This window comes from Callospermophilus lateralis, chromosome 16 (genome assembly GCF_048772815.1).
Source record: "Callospermophilus lateralis isolate mCalLat2 chromosome 16, mCalLat2.hap1, whole genome shotgun sequence".
Lineage (NCBI taxonomy): Eukaryota > Metazoa > Chordata > Mammalia > Rodentia > Sciuridae > Callospermophilus > Callospermophilus lateralis.
In genome coordinates, this window is record NC_135320.1 from 75,663,071 (window position 1) to 75,686,965 (window position 23,895).

The 23,895-nt window shown below is 41.0% G+C and overlaps 1 protein-coding gene across 1 annotated transcript in view; it reads right to left on the reverse strand.

The window, feature by feature from the left end:
* Positions 1-17,986, reverse strand: part of Anxa13 (annexin A13) — a 52,087-nt gene extending 34,101 nt beyond the window's left edge. Inside the window, exons 1-2 of the mRNA XM_076835780.2 lie at positions 17,972-17,986; positions 16,708-16,830 (exon numbers count right to left, since the gene is read on the reverse strand). Of these exons, the coding sequence (XP_076691895.2) occupies positions 16,708-16,830; positions 17,972-17,986 (138 nt within the window). The remainder of the gene's footprint in view (positions 1-16,707; positions 16,831-17,971) is intronic.
* Positions 17,987-23,895: the final 5,909 nt, after the last annotated feature.

Below are 23,895 nucleotides of genomic sequence, written 5' to 3' on the forward strand. Positions count from 1 at the left end.
GAAAGCACTTCTCTGGATGTCTCGGGCTGCATTCCACCCCATTGTCCATTGTTGGAAGGGCAGGCAGCTGGCTCTGGGGCCTCAGGCCAGCTTGCCAAGCAGGAGATTTAATTTGAAACCTGAAGCCACTGAGCAGAACTTCCACACAGAGTGGGAATTTGAGTCAGGTCCAGCATGGACGCGCTGGAGACTAGCACCTGGTCAAGTGCTTCCTGAGGCGGGGAGACTCCACTTGCCTTCCATCTTCAAGCCTGTGGAAGCGGAGCTACAGGCCTTGTTGTACTTTGTTTGATTTTTAACATCATTTGCAGGTACACTCAGGAAACAGTGATGGCGCAAGAAATTAGATGCCAATAACAATGGTTTTGAAAGTTTGGGCTTGGAGCCTCTAGGAATTGTGCTTTGAATGTGGTTCTGTCCCTTAGCGACCATGAAAACCTGGGTCATTAACCTGCAGGCCACCATTTCCTCATCAGTAAAAGGGGTTTAGAGTCCACTTTTCAAGGGTTGAGGCTTAACATGGAATAACACTGCAAGAGCCAGGTTCATGGGGAGCTGTGTAAGTGTTAGTCCTTCCCTGGTTCTTTGGGCCACCTTATGGCTTTTTGTCTTATAATAATAATTACAAAACTTCATAAACTGATATTTATGCAGGTTTCAATAAAATATATTTTAATTTGACAAGTTTGAAAGATATATAGATATATAAGGATATATATTCACACACACACACACACACACATATATATATATTATATGTAGATAGATGTTTAATTTTGCACATTTTTAAAATATTTATTTTTTTAGTTGTAATTGGACACAATACCTTTATTGTACTTATTTTTTTTTTTAATGTGGAGCTGAGGATCAAATCCAGGATCTTGCATGTGCAAGGTGAGCACTCTATCGCTGAGCTACAATCCCAGCCCCTAATTCTGCACATTTTGTTTCAAGAAATTTGGAAGCTATCTAGATATGTTCCAAACTTGTTTCTCGCTCTCTCTTTATTTTTCAATATCTCACAACACCCCAAACAATGTCATATCATAGTTTATATTAGGTGAACACTGAAGATACAGAAGTCAAATTTCAGAAAAAAAGCTTTTGAGTCAGGCTGAATCTGAATCCCAGCATGAGTACTTATTAGCTGTGTGACCTTGGATAAGTTACCAAACTTTGGTAAATGGAGATAATAGTGCCTGCCTCATAAGGCTCTTGTGGGAATTTATATGAAGTCATTCATGCCAAACATCTAAAAAGAAGCCTAGCAGAGCCTGTGCTTAATAAATGTATGATGGCAGATCAGCAATGAATTTTCTGGACTCTTTTAAACACACTTTGCTTGAGAAGTTTTATCTTGTAAAGGGCACCCTACAGGTCCATTTTCTCTCTCACCCGTATTTTTTCTCTCATATTGCACCAGGGCAGTAAAGAGGTTAAAAATTCTGGCTGTGGAGTCTGTTGGCCTGGGATGAAGCCCCAACACCCCATGTCCTTAGCTGTTTTACTCAACAAGTGTGAGAATTCACACCTCACAGGGCTCTGAAATTTGCTGGGCTACAATCCTGGGGAGGTGCTTGCCCGTCATCCCAGAATAACTGGAAATGGAAGTGAGTACTGTCTGCCCTACCAGAGGCACCCCCTATTTGTACAGCTGGGACTTTCTGTCTTGAAGTTTCTTCCTTCTAGAAGGTATACATGCCATTTTCTGAGTCTCTGTGCTTATACCTAAAACAAGAGAGTGACCCATTGTTCTCGGGGAAGGACACACAGAAAATAAACTGAGATGCAATGATCCTAGGGAGCAGTGTCACCTGGGGGAGAAAGGTCATTTCACCTGCTCTGTGAAATGACCCAGAGGTCCCTGCTGCAGTATAATGGGTGCCCCAGAGGAAAGTAGACCCTTGGACCAAGTCCCTGATATCCCTGGCCAGAGGGCCAGAATGCAAGATAGACACCCAATCAAGGCCTTCTGTCCCAGTCAATTACCAGGGCAAGGAAGTCTTATCATTTATGAAGTGGGACATTCTAGAAAAATCTTCCAGGTTGCAGCAAACTCTGGGGATGAAGTTCAAGGAGTTGGCTGAGAGCAATGGTTTATATATTAGTTTCTCTCTGTAATATACGATAGCAAAGATTGTCTAGGACATAGCTTTAAGGTCACTCATGTCTGTCAATCCTTATGTCCTGATTTTCTATTTGGATGGCATCAAGATTGGACACTAAGAATACAGTAGCTCATGAATGACATAGGAATTCATTGAAAAATATGTTGCAAGCAAATTAAACGCTGCTCTGAATTCTTCCTTGCCCTGTCTTTCTTCTCCTCCTTCCTCCTTTCCCTCTTCCCTCTTATTGTTTCCTCTAGCCTCTTCTCTTTCTTCACAAACAGATATTGAAGAGCTATTGTGCACCAAGCAGTATCCTAAGTGATGGGGACACAACAATCCAGGAAGCACAGTCCTTGTCCTTGGGAAATAAGCAGATAAGTAGAGAAATAATGATTGCATTGTGATAAAGCAAGAACTTTGGGTGCAAATAACTGAGACAAGAAAGGAATTTTTGTGGGGGAGGGGACATTTGCTATGGTACTTGAAAGATAAGAAGGAGTTAAGCAAGCAAAAAGTAAAAAAGGGAGGGGTGGAGGTGAGAGAAGGAGATGGCTGGGAGGGACCCCAGCATGATACTTCTGGCGTCCACATGCTCGCGTGCCCATGTGTTTACTGTACTATTGGGCTGCAAACACTTTTGCCTTAAATCTGAAGGTAGCATTGGTCTATACTGCATAGACCTAAGGGTCCCATCTACTGTGTTCAACTATGCTTAGGCCCTTGCTGGGTGATGACTCTGGCAGGCTCACCCATCTCTCTGAGCCTTAGTTGTCTCATTTTTAAGGTGGAGACCCACCTGCTCCTGTTGGAGTGTGATGTTTAATGCGGTCGTGTTGGGGCTGAAGTAGCACCGTGCTGGATTACAGCGAGCACTCAGTTGGTGGCACGTAGGGAGTTTGATGCCTAGTGACATAAGGATGTAAGGGTCATTTGTAAACTCTGAAGGATGATGAAAAGTGTAAGGGGAGTGGCACTTGGATTGTCTAATATTTCCAGTGCAGTTCCTCAGAAGTCCTGACTTGCTGCACTCTGCTCAGTAAATATTTGAAAGTGTTTGCCTGGTATCCAGACTCTGAGCCAAGAGGGCTCTTAGGAAGCGCCGGGGAGCAGAGGGCACAGGGCTTGCTGTACACTGATCTACAGAGAGCTGCTGTTGGAGCTGACATGAAACAGGAGGAGGCCAAGGAGATTAAAGAAAGGCCAAGATTAGAACCAGGCAGCATCTACCAAGCAGGAGCAAAGAGGAGGCAGGTGGAGGTTTTGCTGGGGCAGGCTTTGAGGTGCCCGAATTCTCCTCAGTGCTACCCGTGACCATGGCACTTTTTATTTGGTCATGGCACTGCCAGCCAATGTCAACAATTCTGCCAAAACTACCTTGATAGATTTTTTTTTGGAAACAAAATTCATGAAAAATATCTAAACTACTTTATTAAGATAAACTTAGTATACAACAAACAGCATACATTTAGTGTATACAATTTGATCCATTTGGATAAATGCATCTACCTACAAAACCATCACCACAATCAAGATAATAGACACCCCTTACCTTCCAAAGTTTCTATGTGTCCCTTTGTGTATTGTGTGGGGGGAGAGCGCTCACCATGAGATCTACCCTCTTCACAAAACTTTTTTAAGGACACAGTAGTGTCCTTGGCCAGAAACAACATGTTGTACAGAGTTTTCTAGAATAAATTCATCTAGTGTAATTGCAACTAAACAGCTCTATCAACTGATCAATCCCACTTTTCTCCTCCCCTTGTTTCCTGGTCAACTCTGGCTACTCCTGTGAGTTTGGCTCTTTTAGGCTCCTCATGTCAGAGGACTCACGTAGTTTGTCCTTCTGTGACTGGCTCGTTTTATTGAGCATGGTGTGTCTTCCAGGTTCATCCAGACGGACACCAGTGGCAGGATTTCTGTTTTAAGGCTGAATAACATTCCATTATAAACTTGCTTTGTATAGAGTTTGGGGACATGGAGGTCCCTCAAAGGGACTTCTTTGATATCACATGTGTTCCCCCCTCCTGCCTCAGGGATATCTACCTTTGACCAGGAATAGAGCTAATCTTTCCCTCTTATCTTTTCTTAGTCTGTTTTGCCATCTGGAAGGTGGAGATAGTAACGTCTACCTCTCAGGTGTTGTCACGAGGAGTATTCAGAGTACGTGGCCAAGTGCTTGGCACAGGGAGTGCTCAGTGTCATTGTCAGTGACTTCCTCTGTCTTCTCCTGTTTCCTGGTAAATGAGCCCCTTCCACAGTGCTTCATGTGGTGACTTCAAAACCACAATAAACTCAAAATGACTGATCATAGAATTTTGCCTTAAATTGGAAATCACTTTGTGCTTAAGTAATGGCAGGGGCTAAGAGTCTAAAAGAGATTTATGGGGGGAAAAACACCTTAAAATTATGAGTGACAACAAGCTATAGAACACTTATTATATACCAGGCACCAGTCTAGACAATTTATGTATAATAATTCATTTAGCCCTCACAACAACCCTATGAAGTATGTATTATAACCTTTGATTGTGCAGATAAGAAGATCAAGACACGGTGAGGTTGATAACTTGCCCAAGGTCCTGTGGCCAATAAGTAGTGAAATGGGGAGTCCCGTCCACACAGCCTGGATCCAGAAACCCTACTACTGACTTCTCATCAACTTCTTATTAAATTGAATAATAGAAAAGCTCAGCATAACTTTTAGAAATCTGGCCTTTTACAGAAACATCAGTTGAGACTTGAAACTTGTCCACTGGCTAGGGAAGACATGAACCTCTTGTATAACTTTGGGATGTTTCTGCTGATGAGAAAATGGAAAACAAAATGAAAAATGAAGCTAGTTCCCACCATTTTCAAGGCAAAATGAACAGTCACCTCCATGGACAGACTGTATGCCTGCCAGACACGCACAATTGTCAAATTCTGCTCCCGAGGTTCCTTCTAGTTTAAGTGGAATATTATATTCTGCTTCTCATGAGTATACTGGGACTAATACCTACCCTACCCGGCAGAGTCTTCAGAAAATTAAATATGGTGACCAGAGAGTGGTGAGCAGGGAGTTTTCATTGTGATGACCCACAGTTGATTAGGGAGGAACGGATTTTCTGCTTTTCCTAGGCTCACAAGAGGAGAAGAGGGGCAGAGAAGATGAAGAGATGGAGGAGGAGGAGGAGGAGGAGGAGGAGGAGGAGGAGGAGGAAATGTCCTTAGAGCTATTTCATGCTAAACTTGCCAGTTCCCCTTTGCTTGAAACACTTTACCCTTAGAGTAAGGGAGGGTTCCTAGCTAGAGTACTACCATGTTCCAGGTACACCAGGGGTGGAACATTAGCAGAAGCATTTCCAAGACTGAAGTGGCGTAAGGCCAACAGAATGGCCACGGTTTCTTACTTCCTTTGGGGGACTGATTTCTAGCCTGATAAGTTGCCAAATATTTTAATATGTAAATTGTCACTTGAATGACAGAATCTGTGCCTGGAGCCCCATGCCCCTCCATGTTTTAAATACTTGGTCCGCACTGATTTCCTGGGCAAGTGTGGGGAGGCGTATTTACAAGGGGGAAATGCGTTGAAGCCTCACCTCCATTCTGAAATGCTTCCTGAGCCCCTTGGGAAGAACTGAGGACTTTTTGTTATCGGAGTGCTAAAGTGAATGGATGAGCTATTTGGTAGCCGAGCCCGAGGAGTTTTCTGGAATGTGGGAGTTTCTGTGCCAAAATTGGGGGCAGTTTTAGGTAAACCAGAATGGTTCACCCGCCTACCTGGAACTGACGTTGCAAGAGCATAAGAACCAATTCTGCACACCCCTTCCAAATTCTGGGTTCAGTGTGATCACGTTGTTGATTTGAGGTCAGCCATGGTGGCAGTACTTATACCTCAGAAATTGGCAAAGACCACCAATTAGTTTTTGTTTTCTCCCCAGAGAGCTGATGCGAGGCAATGTCTAGCATGCCTTTCTCTTTTGTCCTTACGTTCTTCTCCAGGGATTTCTATCTGACTCCCTTAAGATACGTTATTATCTTCATTCATTAGTCTCTCTCTCCCTGGACCATAACCCTCTTGGAGCAAGATTCATGTCACCTTCATTTTCACAGCCCTAGTCCTAACACAGTGCCTGGCACATTGTAGACCCAGGGTCAGTGTTTATGCATTAATGGAGGACAGCTGGGCTCCATGCTGTCAGTCCAAGCATAGGAGATGGGATAGTGAGGAACTCTTCTGTGTGTGTGCAAGCCATCTCTCTTTCCTCCCAGGAGAGGACGCGTCGTCTTCATTTGTATATCATAGATACACTGCCTGCCTTGCCTTTGCATCTTGCCATGGGGTCAGAGGCAACAGTTGGGGGCAGAGAAAGGGGAGGGAAAATGTATCTAGCAAGACATCTTGAGCTGGGAATAAGGTCAAGCTGTCTAGGATGATGAAGTGGAGAGACTGAAAAGAAGCAGTCACTTTAGCCAGAGTGCCAGAAAGGGATCAATCAGACCCCACCTGGAGGAGCAACAGGTTTAGAATTTGGGGCTCTTAGAATTAATGACATATGGAGGGAAGAATGCACTCCTGGAAAAATGACCTGGCCAACAGAGAGATTAGTACCTTTTTAGTTCTGGTTGCACATAAGAATCATTTGTGATGCTTTAAAATATACAGATAGCTGAGTCCCAACCTGGTCCTATTGAGTCAGGACCTCTGAGGAATATACAAGGGGCATTGAAAAAACTCTCTAGACTGTTTTGACACATAGGTGGTACTGAGAGCCATTGGTCTAACAAAACCCTCTGGGAACTTTCTCCCAATGAAGGTAAAAGATAAAAATGTACTGAGGGTTTACACAGGTAAGACTTATCTAAGATGCTAGATAAAGACAAGAGGCATGTAATAGGATCTTAGGGTGGAAATTCAACCTAGGTTTTTCAAATAGGTGACAAGGAACCCTGAAGGCATTAAAGCCTATGGGCTGCCTGGAAGAAGGAATTCCTTTTAAATTCACTCTCAGATCTTCTCATTACATCTTTGCCTGGCAATAGCAGCATCTCTCACTCTTCTCACCTACAGGATGGTAAATTGTATCAGCTTGTCATTTTTTTAAATAAAGCTTTATTGGGAAACAGCCAACTCATTCATTTATATGTGATCTGTGGCTACTTCCATACAATAATGGCAGAGTCGAGTATTTGTAGTAGTGGCTGTGTGACCCACGAGGCCTAAATTTTATTCTGTCATCTTCTGCTCTATCCCAAGCAAACAACTGAACAGTTTTTTGTTGTTGTTGTTGTTGTTTTTTTTTTTTTTTTTTAAAGAGAGAGTGGAGAGAGAGAGAGAGAGAGAGAGAGAGAGAGAGATAATTTTTTAATATTTATTTTTTTTTTAGTTTTTCGGCAGGCACAACATCTTTGTTTGTATGTGGTGCTGAGGATCGAACCTGGGCTGCACACATGCCAGGCGAGCGCGCTACCGCCCGAGCCACATCCCCAGCCTGTTGTTGTTGTTTTTAAGTCAAAGAACAAGAGATAGGATCTGAGCCTTTAGGTGGCAACATGAAATTTGCCAACATTTCCTTTCTTTCCTTTACTTGTGCACTTTGGTATGAACAGTCACTAGTTCCCCATTTATGGTGCTAATATAAACTTAACTTTAAATGCAAATTGATGTAGGTAAAAAAGTGAGGGGATTAAAAGACAATAATTAATAGAACAATTAGTAGAACGGATATATTTGGCAAAAAATCATGGAGGTCAGGCTTAAGTCTGAAATTCGGGAAACATTGAATCTATCTAATCCCCTCATTTTGCAGAAGTCTGGTTATTAAGTCAGCTGCACTGGGTCGCCTACTTGCTTTAAAAATAAAATACTTGTTTATGGAAAAACCTAACTCCTGTCTCTCCTGGGGCAGAGATTTTTTTCAGAACAAAGAAAAAGATAATGTGGTGCCATCTATCAACAGGAGCCTTCTACAATTCTGTTGTAACATTGTTGCCACTTTGTAGTTTAGACATAGAATGCCCAACCAGATAATGTGGATTATTTTATAAGGGAGACAAAGAACTAATATGTAAATGAAAACTAGCAAAAGTATATAAGGCTATGCTCCTCCATGCTGAAGTTTCAGCATTTGGATAAGAATCCGCTGAGCTGGAGCTGGCATTAGTAAACACTGCTTCCTGCTGATAACCCTGGAGTCTTGTATCTCTATGTGAGTCTCCCACAATGTCAGGACAATGTTCTTTTGCCTCTGACTGGTTATTCATTTGGACTTTGAAGCTCACTAGTGTGAATAAAGTATTGTAAAAGACAATAATTAATAGAACAATTAGTTCTATTAATTAAAGTTCGAGGAATTCCGAGCCAAAAAATATCCTGGTGACATTTCCACAGGCATGGTTAGTAGAGATTAATGTGCATTTTTAAGTAGAATCAAGGGGCCATTCACATTTTAAACACGACTTTTGAGTGATTAATAACATATTGTTTTCATTAAGTTGATTGTTTCTTGAGTATAGTTCCTTAGGACAAAAATATGGTGAAAAGTCTTGCTTTTTTGTTATTGGTCTTGTTTTAAATCAAAACCCACTTAAATGTTTGTATGAGCAAAAAGTAAAACTACCAAAAAAATTTACCAAATTTATTTTTTAGTATATTCTGATGGGTATATATAAGTAGTTTTTATCTAATAAGAATATTTTGTATTTCATGACATGGTTATTGCTCTATTTTTATTAGGATTCTCCATGATCACTCCAACTAAGAGCAAAGCTCTCCCTGTTCTTAGATCCCCTTCTCACTTATATCCATTAGAAGTTTATTGATCTTGAGCATGGATCAGAGAGCTAGGAAAGTATGTCAGGAAGCCTGGGCTCTGCCCAATCAGAAGGGTGCTGGGAATGTTCTAGAGCTGTTCATTGCCATTGATCCCTTCTTTAGAAAGGCAGTTTTAAACATTCAACTATTAAGAGTTTGATTTTCACTTGACATAGGTAGGAATATTAATAAATGAGGCTGAAAGTAGGAAAACATCCATGTGATCAGAGCCTAGTATGACTTACATATGTTGACTATGTGTTCTAGAAAATGAGGGAAACTTGTTAGATGCAAAAAAATTAAAAAATGACCTTTCTCAGCTGGGGGTGGTGGTGCACACCTGTAATCCCAGTTATTCAGGAGGCTGAGGCAGGAGGACTCCAAGTCTGCAGTCAGCCTCAACATCTTAGCAAGAGTCTGTCTCAAAATTTTTAAAAAGATAAAAAGGACAGTGACTGTAGCTCAGTGGTGAGCACTTGCCAAGCAGGCATGGACACCAGAATTTAACTCCTAGGACTGAAAGGAAGGAGGGAAGGCTGGCAGGCAGGCAGGAGGAATACCTTTCTTCTACACTTGGGATTGCTCTTCACTAGCATTTTAGTACTTTCTGATGAAGATTTGTACAGTTAGGTCATTTTCCCAGAAAGATCAGCATCCCTGGGCTATATACTGTCTGGGTGATATATATTGATGTGATTTTTACAATCAAAGCTGACTGTGGAATTGGGCAGGAGCAAGGAAATCTGACCTTAAACGTTCTTTAACTTCTAGTGCCTCAATGTGGTGACACCATTGTTCCTGCAGGTCATGATGAGGGACTCAGAAGTGCAAGCCACATAACAAGCCTGCGGTGCACTGAGCTCTGCTCTGGGGACACCAAGTGGGGCAGCCTTTGGGGAGCAATTCCCAAGCAGAAGAGAGCCGAGCGGGTCAAGGCCGGAGTGTTTCAGGCCAGCACTGCTCATCTAGGTGGGAAACCCTCAGCTCGAAGCCCAGGAGTCGGGTTCCCCAGTGTTCCCAAAGGAAGCCCTCCTAAGGCCCTGGCCATCAGACGCTGGTGTGGGCTGACGGCCTTTGGGAGAAACGCTGCTACCTCAGCTGCTGCTTCCTTAACGGGAGAACAAGAGCCAACCTCCAGCAGCAGTTGGCTTCCCCCGGAGACAAGAGAGGGCATCAGTGTGATGGAGTTCCAGGGCCTCAAGGGTGGAATGTGTGCTGCTGGTGGAGACCCAGGGAGGCACAGACATGATGAGACACCTCCTGCCCCTCTGCCTTGCTTATCTCAGGTCGGGGTCTAATGCAGTGGCTCTCAATCAACCAGGAGCAATTTCTCCTCCTAGGGCACAGTTGACAATGTCTGGAGACATTTTTGCTGGTCACAAGTGGTGTTGGGATTGCTACTATTATACCTAATGACAAAAGCCAAGGATTTTGCTAGACAACCTATGCCAAGACTGTCCCCTCACTACAAAGAATTATCCAGGCCCAGATGCCAATGGTGCCAAGGTCCTATGTGCCAAAGGTCTATAACCCTGGCCTAATGGTTGCCTCAATTCTGTCCACAGTTACTTTAAAAGGTGTCGAGGAGCCCGAGCTTCCCTTGGCCCAGGGGTACTGTTAAGGGCAAGGCCTCCAGTCACCAAGAGGGAATTGCTGTGGTTACCCCAAGAAGGCAGATCAGAAGTGGACCACGATGTCTCTCTTTAATTTTTTGTAAAGAAGCCCAGAGGACAAATCTGAAAGATGAGGAGCAGCAGGATAAGGCAACTAGGAGGAAGAATGTGAGTTGAGAGGAGACCAAAGTGCGAAGCCTGTCATCACCTCCATTTCTAAGTCTGCGTCATGACTGCTGTGAGCATCCCGGCCTCTCTGAAGGGATGCCATGGCCACGTAACAGCTCTCATCTGAGTCCTTTGAGGGCCCTTTAGCGCTGGGTTAGGCTGGAGAATTTGAAACTTCTGCTAGAGGTAGAATAACATTCGTTATCTAGAAACAAGATTTGTGTCCAGGGGAAAATGACAGTCTGCTTTGAGATTGCCATAGATTGTTTTGGGAGCGAGAGACCTCTGAAGAGTGTTTAACTTCCAGATATGCCGTGTCTGATGTATTTCACTGACAAAAGTGTGCTGCAGGGTAAGGTGGTTGTGGAGAGATGGCGGCCATTCCTCGGCTGTGAGAGGCCGTGCCTTCGGGAGTCATAGAAAATGAAGCACGTTTCTCATTAAAGAGGAATGGCCCACTTCCTTCCTAGAGTGCCAAGGGCTCTCTTTTGCCAACTCAGTCGAGAGTATAAACGTGGGATTCATTATTTACAGAAAAAAAAAAAAGAGAGAGAGAGACTAGTATACTCTGGAATCCTCAAGGACCATTGATAAGTGGGTGGATGGAATTGAAAAGAGAAAATACCTGGGGCTGAAAAAGACCTCATGGTATCAAATGTGCTGTGTAGTGAGATATAAGCAACTGTGTAGGAACAAGTTCTGATTTGCAGAGAAGGAAATGAGGTGAAATAGCTAAAGTTGCTTTGAGCAAATTCCTGTCTCAATCAATATTAAAACAATGAATGTTATTCTTTCCCCTGGTAAGAGAGTTTAAATATGCATTGGATCCAAATCCATGCATTTTTTCTTTAAAATTTGTTCTAACATTTCTCTCTCTCTCCTCATACTCACTGTAAATATCCAAGCCCCATCACCTGGAGGGCGAATAGTTTCACTTCCTTTCCATCAGATATTTCAGGCTTCATTCCCTTTCTGTCTTCCCCAAGGAGTAGAGTTAGTTGTGGGAGAAGAAGTAATGTTAATAAAAATAATTGTTATAAGAAATAAGTAATGACAAGGCAATGTCCCCACTCCCAAGAATACCTAAAATCAACTTTGACCAGGGATCATCTAAGCGGTAGGGACATGACCTGAACCAACCAGAATTCTCCTCTGACATTTTATATGTAGATACTGAGAGAAAGAAGATAAAGTCAGCCTTTTCTTCTGCATGGACTCTCCTTCTGCAGATTCAGTCAACCACTAATCAAAAATATTTGGGAAAAAAGGATGCATATGTGCTAAACATGTGCAGATATTTTTCGTATTACTTCTGGGACAGTAGAGTATAACTGTTTACGTGGCACTAGGTGTTACGTAGACATTAATCTAGAAATGACTGGAAGTGTACAAGAGGATGCCCATATGTCACGTGCAAATACCATGCCACTGTGTACAAGGAACTTGAGCACCTGTGGATTTGGCATGGCGCCGGTGGAGGCCCTGGAGACAATCCTCCACAGATACCAAGGGATGGCTGTCCCCTCCTTGAAGTCGCTAAGCTGGAGCTAGGTGGCACCTGGTCCATCTGTGGCCAGGCTTCCCTCCCTCCAGCCCCTTTTACCCCCCACACCTTGAACAGCAAAAGCAAGAGTTCATTTTCAAAAGAGAATGTGGACAACATGGGGGGAGAGAGTCGGGGAGGAGGGAACAAGATGATCAAGATGATCTGCTCGGCCCTGGGACAACTCCTGGGTCATGGCTTTCCCCTTTGCCAGTCTAGGGTTGGTGGTTTGACCAGTTCTGGCCAGGGAGGTGGAAAGGACTGTCTGCTTGAAGCTTTTCAGCTTTTCCTTGCTGACGGGGGAGTGGAGTCCGAGGAGAAGGTCACTTTCCCTCTATCCCCTTCCTTCTTGTTTGTGACTCTATCACATGAGATCACCATCTTGCGTTCTGCCACATGGCAGGTGGCAGAATGAAAATGCAGACACGATGTGTCCTTAACGATGTGACTGAGGAGCTGAAGCAACCTGGGAACCCTCCTTCCAGACTTCCTGTGAGGGCTGACAGTGAAATGACCTTGTCAGGTACTGTGCTACTTGTAATCAAGCACATACTGGTTGTTTAAATAATGAACAGAGAAAATAATTGAATTCTTACTTCCCTAATTACCTCAATCCCAGACTTCTCTCTTGAATTTCAGACTTGCATCCGTTGGGCTTTACACCCAGACAAGACATCTCAAACTCAACAGATCACAACACTGAACCTCCTCTCCCACTTAGCAAGCCTTCACCTTGCCCTCCATTCCTGTGATGGACCAGTCTACCTGGGTACAAAGGCTGGACTCCTAGCAGTCATTCTGCTGCCCTCATTTCCCCTGGCCTCCCATACCCAATCCATTGGCAAGTCAGGTCTACTTCACATTCCAGTCTTTCTCCTCTCTCAATTTCATTGCCTTTGTTTTAGTTGGCGGGCGGGAGGAAGAGGCTCTTCAATCCTCTTCAGGATCACTGCCCCCCAAGTACTCTGCTTGCCTCCCATCTTGTTCATCTCCCAACCTCCATCAGATCCTAAGATGGTCCATCCAAAACCAGCTCTGCCTTGTCAATCCCTTGTTTGAGGCGGGGATTCCCTAGTTGCCTAACAGTGGTTCTCAAGGTGTGGTACCTGGACCAGTAGCATCAACATCACTGAGGAAATCATCCCATGCAAATTCTCAGGCTCACCTTAGTGTGTCTGCTGAACCAACATTCTGAGGATGGAACCCAGCTCTCTAGTTTACCTGCTAGAAGGTAAGATTCTAGTTGTTTGAATAGGAGGCTTTATTGAAACCAACACAGTGTAAAGAACTTCTACTAAACCCCAATCCAAGTTTTACTTCTTACAAGATGTCCAAATTACCCAACCTCCCTTTGCCTCACTTTCTCATATTTAACAGGTAATACTACCAGTACTGCCCTTTTAGGATTGTCAGAATTGATGTAAATCATGTATTGCTTGAAATAGTGAAAACCTTCAAACTGCACGGACCAGAGTTCATGCCCTCAAAACAGCTCACAGTCTATTAAACACTGAATAGATGTCAGTTATCATCAGCATCTCAGCAGGCTCTGTTTAAACCTTCAGTTGTGTTGGAAGAACACTGAAGAGGAGCATAACATTGACCTTAGAGAACAACTCTGCATACTGCTAACGAAAGCAGGTGTTACTGTGAATGCCCATACATGAGAACTGATTTGTAAATGTCAGCGGCAGTCATCACTGGGATTTCTGGTTCTCCTTGCTGTGCTGAGAACAGAGATGCCGGCAGGTGCCCTGGGGCTGTGCGGCTTTCTGTGCCTTACACTAAGTGACCCCAGGCTCCTGCAGCTTTAGGATCCTTGTGTCAATGTTTCAGTTTGCGTGTTCTTCCTTCTGCCTGTTTATCTGTCTTTGGCAGCCTTCTTGCCACTTCTTACAATGGCTGCTTTTTATCTACCATACGTAAGAAACCCCAAAAGCCCGGACTGTGCAATTGCATTTGAAACGTAGCTAGACTGTGAATGAATCGTCTTTAAATGAACGCGTGTTTTAGGTATGCATGTGGTACTTTGACATCAGAGGTCCTTTTTTTGTCCTCCTATATCCATGGTGGTGTTTTGAAGGACAAACTTTCTTCAAATAAAGACTGCATGGTCTAGCTTGGTTTCTGCTTGGGGTTTGCTGGGGATTCTTCTGGGCTTGGGGATCACATTTTAATGCACACTCTTGGTTAAAGCCATACTTATTTTTCTTCCAAATGCTCTACATTTTTATCTGCCTCTGGAGTCTCCCTTCTTTCCCTAGGAATCTCCTTTCTTTGCTCAGGAATCAGGGCCTATTCCCCACCTGGCATGCATCTCCCTTGTGCCCCTGGTCCACCTTCACCTAAACTTGCCTGGTGTTCACCTGCCACTATCCCCAAACTGTTCTCCATTTTAGACAATATTTATGTTGGCTAAATATTGGCAAAAGCAAGTTATTAGCTTGGCATGTTCACAAACACCTTGGAGATCACTAAGCAGATGTTATAACATTTACAAATTGATTTTCATTTGTGAGCATTCACAATTACACTTGCTTTCGTTAGCAGTGTGCAAAGTTGTTCTCTAAGGTCAGTGTTATGTACCTCTTCAGTGTTCCTTAAACTCTGCACCGTGTTAGACCCTCTTGGGGAGAAATTACTAATCCTGATGTTCAGGAAAACCCCAGAACTATTAATTCACACTCTCTGGCATAGAACCCAGGCATCAGTGGTGTTTAGAACTCTCCAGGTGAATCCAATATGCAGCCAAATTGGAGAACTTGCTCCTGGGTCCAGTGCTTCCAAACTTTAATGTGCACAAGATGCTCTTAAAGATCTTGTTAAAATGCAGGCTGCGATTCAATAGATCGAGATAGGCCTGAGATTCTGCACTTCTGGCAAGTGCCCAGGCAATGTGATGCTGCTACTAGTCCAGGGACCACACTTTGAGTTGCAAACCTGTAGTCTCATCAGCCTTGCAAATGATTTCCCAGAAATCATTGTCCTTTTGAGTTTGCAATTATTTCCACATTTTCATTGGCTTCCCTAAGTTATGCTTCTTCCCTGTCATTCTACCATATTCCATGGCTACACTCCCATGGTAAGGCAAGCTTGGTTCTCTAGATAATAATTCTCCTCAAAATAACCCACACAAAAAGAATTGAAGCTAAACATAAGCCAATTTTCTCCCCTATTGGATTTAATTTCTCTATCTGTGAAGCTCACTGAGCACAAGGACATATCCATCAGGCCAAGCACTCTTTGAACATTGTGTGATTTTGGAGATGATAATAACCCAATATCTTGATTATTGCTGCTCCAAATAGTTTACTCACAAACACTAGGTCTTTGGCTTAAAAAAAAAATCATTCATGATGGCAAAAAATAAAATGAGGAAAGTGCAAAGCAAAAATAATTTTCAGTTTCAGAACTGGCTAAGATTCTAGATCACAGTGCCTTGGAAAATGTACTTCTTGGCCAATATTCTGCTGACTTTAAAAAAATATTTGTCAAATAGTTATCTATGGACCTTGGTCTGTGACATATTCTTGGGATTTAAAACTTTTCTAGGAGGCTTTTAAATTAGTGTATCCCATGCTCATAATAACTTACAAATGGATGTAAAAGATACTTTCAAAATGATAAAGTATTGGCGTGTGATTTCAATGCCTGCATTTGCATTTGAATTTATAATTGTATATATGTCAAATTTCATTTAATTGTCACAGGAGTTAAAGAACACAGAAAAATAGGAGAATGTACATAAGAATCACACGTTTGAGCCAAGAGAAGGCCCAGTGGCATTAGAGAGAGCATTACAAGTAACAGTTTCTCAGTACGAGAAACCCTCATAGAGCTAGGAAGTCACACCACATCATATTTAAGACGTGCTGAAACTCAAAGGAAGCCATTTTATAGAAACAAGGACTGTTTTACATTAAGCACAGCCATTTAATTTAATAAAATAATATTTTTCATTACACAAAATCAGTAACATACATTTAAACATTATTGACTCGTATTTCACTAGGAATTAATTGATAAATTGTTTGGTTCTGTGGTTGCTTCAAAATTAGCATTCTAGTTTGAGTTTGTACAGACTCAAGGAACTTTCTAATGCAGTTACGTTAAGCCATGACTGAGACTTTCTTGTCCTTTAGAAAGGGTTTGTTAGAGTGTTTTTATTCCTCATGCACATGTTATATTCCTTACTGCTTTCTGAGATGTCACAGTGACCTAAGTGTAGACTCTAGGGGGATGTTAATGGGACACCGCTGGGAACATAAACTGAGCTCCCAGATTACATTTTTTTAATATTAGCTGCAAATATTGTAATAAACATTTCCGAGCGGAAAGTCCCCAGCTTGGAAGTTATGCCTGATGATGAGATGTTCAGCCCGGAGGAACAGGGTAGGAGGGTTCTAATTTGAAAGGTCATTGGGAGAGATACTGGGTCTACAAGAATCCTATGATTGGGAGGCAAAACAAAGTGCTTACGGGCTTTGGGGCCTCTGGGTTTCCAGTCCCTGATGGGTGGCTGACAGGTTTCACGGCTGCCGAGGGTTGGGTGTCCCCTTTGGGCAACTGTTGACTGCATTCTGAGAGGGAGTAAGACTGGCTCTGAGGAGTCAAAACAGAAATAGATGAAAATGCTGGTCCACTGTCAAAGTCTGTCACAAGGGGTTGATTTTCCAAAGGCAAAACTGTCCTCCAAAGATGCTAATGCAAGAGCCAAAGGGTTGTTCTTGAGGTCCTCTGCATTCTGCAGAAGCCATTCAAAACTGGTTTTCAGTTTCTGTGAAAGATACACTGAGTGGATAGCTTCAGAATTTTGGCTAGTATGAAAATGCTATTTACGGATGATTTCAAAAATAATGCCTCTCTGTAGAAAATATCTGTGGGATTGTAAGCATCTGAGTGCTCTTTTCAGATACTTTTAGTAAAGGAAACAGCTTAAAAACAAAGCCAGAGTTTCCAGGGGATTTGGGAGGTTATTCCTTTTCCTCCTGGTAGACATGCAACGTATCAACTTGGTGCGAGAAGCTGCAGTAGATGCACAAAGCCTCATCAAACTGCTCATTGGAATTGTTTGACATATTTCAGTGTGAAACGTCAATAATCAACTCTTACTTGTTTGGTGCATAGTTGGTTCCAAGTGGTAATATTTTAGTTCATTTTTAGTCATTAGCAAGTTATAGACACACTATTCACAAAGCCTAAGCCTAGACATTTTAAAAGAAAAAGTAAAATATTCAATCTATTCCGTGGATATTTGCAAATACTAGGATGTTTGATGCTGTTTTAAAGGTAGTGCTAGAATATTTTCACCTTTCAATCCAAATGATATGGCCTTGCAGGAGCATTTTTGCCTTGGCCTACTGATCCTTGCAGGATGAACCATCTTTCCCACAAAACTCCAAATGTGCAGTCTATTAAGTTTTGGACAACTTTGCCACAAACTAACAGCTTTTGTTATACATTCACAAATATACCTTCAGCCATTTGCTCTCTGCAAGGCACTGTTTACTGCCTTATTTTAAACATTTCTCTTTAGCACACTCTAAGAGGAATTTTTAGTCAATGGGGAAGAAACATATTCCAAAGGCATTTTTAAAGCATGGTACGCTGTTGCTAACACCCACAATAAAAGGTAATCCAAGAGGTAAAGCATGAAATTGTTACTATAACCTCATAGTCTAAATTCTTCCATCAGCTAACCAAAATTCAGATTAATTCCCAAAATCAGTGAAAAAAAACTTACATGATGATTGCCCATTTTCGTGAGGTGTTGGTCTGTGTTGCATTAAGAGTTCAGTCCTCCCACAGAGGAAGTTTATAATGGTTTTCCCAGGGCGCAGTATCTCTGGTGTTTAATGAGTAACTTCTGGCTTTGGATTTGAATACATTGTTGAGGATGGGCAGGGAGTGGCCATGGCTACAAATGAGCAAAACTGTCCAAGCTGCATTGATAGGCCGTCTTTTAAGATAAAATAATTACTAATGATAAACGGTGGACGTCTTAGGAGGAGCTATTTGGTTTAAGGCTGTATATTGTTTGCATTGGTTGCTATTATTATTTGTCTCCCACTTAAAGGCAAGGTTGTAGAAACCTTCTGTCTATAGGGTAGGAACTGTACTGCCTCAGATCCACATGGCTGGATGGGCAGACACACAAACAGCCTGAGAAGATAGGGGGAAAATCGCCCCAAACAAACCCAGGTGCACAACAATAGAATCTAATAGAATCACCACAGTGGAAGAAATGTCAGAGAAGGAGTTTAGAATGTACATAGGTAAACTGATCTGTGAGGTAAAGGACAATGTAAAGAGTGAAATCAGAGATAAAATTCAGGAGGTGAAAGATGTGAATTCAATAAAGAGATGGGGAATTCTAAAAAGAAATCAAGCAGAAATCCTCAAAATAAGGAATTAATAAACCAAATTAAAAATTTAATGGAAAGCATCAGCATCAGACTAGACCACTTGGAAGACAAAGTCTCAGGCAATGAAAATAAGAGATGTAATCTTGAAAATAAAGTTGACCATGCAGATAAGATGTTAAGAAACCATGAACAGAACTTCCAAGAAGTATGGGACAACATGAAAAGACGAAATTAAAGGATAGATGGAGGCATAGAGATATAAACCAAAGAAATGTGTGATCTTTTCAAAGATTTAATCTCAGAAAAAATTTCAGACCTAAAGAAAAAGAATGAATAATGGAAAATCAATACAAGAGGCTTACAGGACCCCAAATTACATCAGGCCCCCACCAAGGCACATTATAATGGCTGATCTCTCAATCCAGACTTGGAAAAATATATATCAAGTTCTGAAAGAAAATAGATGCAAGCTAAGAATAATATACCCAGCAAAATTAAGCTTCAGATTTGAAGATGAAATAAAAACATTCCATGACAAATAAAAGTTAAAAGAATTCACAAGTAGAAAGCCTGCACTATAGAACATTCTCAACAAAATATAGCATGAAGATAAAATTTTAAAAAAGTAAAAACCAGCAAAGGGATAAACTACACTAAGGGAATAATCAATCAAAGGAGAAACTAATTCAAATTAAAAACCAGAAATAAATAAAAATGACCAGGACTTCATAATATATATCAATAATAACCTTGAACATCAATGACCTAAACTCATCAATCAAAAGATACAGACTGGCAGAATGGATTAAAAAACAAGACCCAATAATATGCTATTTCCAAGAGACTCACCTAATAGGCAAAGACATCCACAGACCCAAGGGGAAAGGATGGGAAAAAAACCATATCACTCACATGGACATTGTAAATAAGCAGGGGTTTCCATCCTCATGTCAAAAAAAGTGGACTTCAGTCCAAAGTTAATCAGAAGGGACAAAGAAGGACATTTCATACTGCTCAATACAACAACAAGACATAGCAATCATAAATATTTATGCCCCAAATAATGGAGCATCTATGTACATCAAACAAACCCTTCTCAATTTCAAGAACAAAATAGACCACAACACAATAATACTGGGTGACTTTAGCATACCTCTCTCACTACTCTATAGATATGCGAACAAAAACTAAACAAAGAAACTATAGAACTAAAAATACAGTCAATAATTTAGACTTAACAGACATATACAGAATATATTACCCATCAATAAGCAATTACACTTTCTTCTCAGCAGCACATGGATCCTTCTCTAAAATGGACCATATTTTATGCTACAGAGCAACTCTTAGCAAATACAAAAAATAGTTATAATACCGTGCATTCTATTAGATCATAATGGAATGAAATTTGAAAAAAAGAAGCTAATTTAACACCTGGAAACTAAATAATATTGAAAGACGAATGGATAGCAGAAGAAATAAGAGATGAAATAAAAAATAGAGGTGAATGAGAATAGAGATGGAACATATCAAAACCTCTGGCACACTAGGAAGGCAGCACTAAGAGTATTGTGCATTCATTAAAAGAATAGAAAGACAATGAATAAATGACCTAACATTACATCTCAAAGCCCTAGACAAAGAACAAATCAACACTAAAAGCAGAAGACAGGAAATAATTGAAATGAGAGCTGAAATCAATGAAATTGAAACAACAGAAACAATTGACAAAAGAATAAGTTGGTTCTTTGAAAAAATAAAATTGATAAACCCCTAGCCACATGAATGAAGAGAAAGAGCGAGAAAACTCAAATTACTAAATTTCATGATGAAAAAGGAAATATCTGAAGTTTTCTTCTCTTGATGTGTCTTATCTGGTTTTGGTATCAGGGTATCAGGGTGATACTAGCTTCATAGAATGAGTTTGGAAGGGTTCCCTCTTTTTCTATTTCATGGAATAATTTGAGGCATATTGATGTTAATTCTTCTTTGTCTTGAAGACATCAACATACACAATTTAAACAGATCAGTTTCAAGCAGTGAAATAGAAGACAACCTCAAAAACCTACTGATTAAGAAAAATCCAGGACCACAGGGATTCTCAGTTGAGTTCTACAAGACCTTCAAAGAAGAGTGATGTACCTGGGGCTCCTTCAGCTTCTGGAGAGAGTAAAGAATGTCACTCAATCAGCTGGCTTCCAACTGTAAAAGGCAGAGTCACCTCAACACTCAGGATACTGATTAGTGAGAATAAAATTAAATAACAAACAAGCATAAATGCACTCATTAACACACATTCATATTTCCTGGAAATGTTTTGCAGTGCTAACATGATCTTCTTTACTGATAGGCCATGGATACTTTTTCTTCTTGGCATTTCTCTTATTTATAGTTTCCTTTAATTTTTCTTTTAAAATCATGTGTTGCTTTTAAAATTAGAAAATAAATAAAACTTCAAGAATAAAATTACTGATAAATAAAATATAGGCTTTCTAAGTTGTATAATTATTCACAACTAAAAGGCTAAAATTGACTCACTTCTGAATTGTTAGAATGATTCTTTCATGTTCTTTTAAAAATTTAGACCTTTTAATAATAAAAACATTAACCAAGTAGAATGAAAAATCTTACTATTTTACTATTTACTACTTTATCATTGTTGTTGTTAGAGAATTTTATGATGGCTATACTAGGTTCTGCTAGGTCATCATTTTTACAGCCTAGCTAGTTTTTAAATTTAAAGAATAATATGTGAAGATGGTAATTTTGTTCTAATCATATAAGAAGTGCAGTGAAACTGAAGCCCACTGACCTCCCAGAGTCTTTCCCAGGGAGATTCCTGCAAATCCTTCCAGAATTGAACTATCCACAAATAGCCATGTCTGTCTGTTTACCTCTCCTCCTCTTTCTCTGTTTATCTCTGGTCTTTTTCTCAATAAATAGGTTTGTACCATACATTTGAGTGGTTTCAGGCCTTGTATGTTTCTATATCAGGAAATGCATGACATTGGCACATTTCTGTTTTGGTGGCGGGATGGAAATCCATTATGGTTGTGAACCAAGCCTGAGTCCATCATTACAGTTCACTTAGGTTGTTTTTGGTTTTTTGCATGAATATTTTTCATATATACTTCAAATTCTAATTGATGTTGCCAAGTTGCTCCCCACATGAAAGTATAGATGCTGGGCTGCTGTCAGAGATCAGCTGGCCCAGGAGGCTTACTTCCCAAAGACAAAATGCACACCCCCTAAAATGATTTTCCAGAGCTCATTTCCCCACTTACTGGCTAACACTAATATTAAACTTTCCATTTCTGTCAATTTCAAAGATGCAAACTTATTATTTTATTGTTTAATTTTTATGTCCTTTATTTAATAGCATTAGACATCTACATTCCATTCCTTCGGAGCTATTTTTATGGACATTTCTGTGGTTTACTTGTTGCTGTCCTCAATTTTCCTTTTTAGTTATTAGTCTTTTCATTTATATTTATAAAACATTTTATTTATAGTGGAACCTAGGCCTTTGTCAAGTGTAACAATTATTTCTCCCCAGTTTCTTTGTTTGCCTTTTGTCTCTGTTTATGTTTTGAATGTGTATATGTGTTTGTGTGAAACATTAGTTGTTTTTTTTCTTTTCTTTTTTTTTTTTTTTTTGCGGGGGTAGAAACCCAGAGCACTTGACCACTTGACCACTGAGCTACATTCCTAGCCCTTTTTATATTTATTTAGAGATAAGATCTCACTGAGTTGCTTAGTGCCTCACTTTTGCTGAGGCTGGCTTTGAACTCCTGCCTCACCCTCCTGAGTCACTAGGATTACGGGTGTGCACCACCATGCCCCCCTGAAAGTGTTAGTTTTTATGTCGTCAAATATCAGTCTTTTCTTTCAATTGCTTAGAAAAACCTTTTCTACATGATGATACTTAAATCTTCTTATACACTGTCTTCAAGTTATTTTATTGTTTTAAGACTTACATCTTTGATCCATTAGGAATTGATTTTGATATAGATTAAGAAAGAAAAGGATTTGACTTAGTTTTGATTAGACAGTCAATCCTAGAGTTATTAAATAATTCATTTTTCTTCTACTGGTTTAAGGTACCACCTTTATTTTATGATAAATTCCCTTATAAAACAGAATTAGAATTCTATATAGGTTTATTAAGTCCTTATTGTATATAGTCACTTTTGTTCTTTCAATTTCCGTCAGTTGAGAACTTTGGATGTACTAATTGCTGCAGCTACCAAAGCAAACAAGACTGATATGGATTTTCCATTCCTAGAATTTATATTTGAATTTCTATATAAAACACAAGCAAATAACTAACAAGAAATGGTTATGTGTGCTCTAAAGAAGATAAACAGGATGCAATAACAGAGACTATGTGTGTCTGTGTCCATGTGATTTCCCTGAATTGGGGACAAGGAGCTAACATTTAAACCATGAATTAAAGGATAAGAAGCAGGAGTTATCATTTGAAGACAGAGTGTTCCAGTGTGGATGTTATTATCTTGTGCAAAGGCTCAAAATAGGAAAGAGCTTTGCAAATCGGAGGAAAGAAGGAACCGCCAAAAGAGACTGAAGACTATGGGATGCCAGGCAAGTGCTGGGTACGGAGGATACATGGTGAACAGGAGCTATCTTTCTATCTTGTCCAGGAGCTCACAGTGGAATGTGGTAGAAAATGAGAGGATGTAAGTTAGCTATCAATGCTTTGGCCATTTGCTATTATTATTATTTTTTTTCTTTAGGATCTGATTTCTGCTTTACAGTTACTAGCCCCAGATTTCTTCTCAGGGCACGTCCTCCCTGTCCCATCCCTATGCTGGCTTTAGAATCCCAGTCTGTGCCATTAACCCTCCTAGGAACACTCCCCCTCCCACCTCAGTGATTCCCCCTTCTTCCCTCTCCCACCCCTGGCTTTTGAAGCTCAAAGGTCAGAAGGAGGAGCCGGGCACTGCTTACTGGTGCTGGCTGTGGAGATAAGATCATTGGGGGGGGGGGGGTGCTGACTTACTGAGCACAGGAAATGCCTCCTTAAAAGAAGAGATAGAGTTTATGGCTCCAGGGGGTGAGAGATAGGAAGCTGCAAGGCCAACTAGGAAGCCCACGGGGTTCTGACTGAATTGATCTCCAACACTAGGACACCCCTAGGTGGTTAGATGAGCCCATAGTTAGGACTGTTCTGAAAGGGAGCTATCCCAGGGGTCGTCTCCTCCTCTCTCCTTCCCCAGCTGAATGGGTTCTTAGCAAGGAGACTGGGATAGCTCCCAGCAAGGGCAGCCTCGGGGAAGGAAGG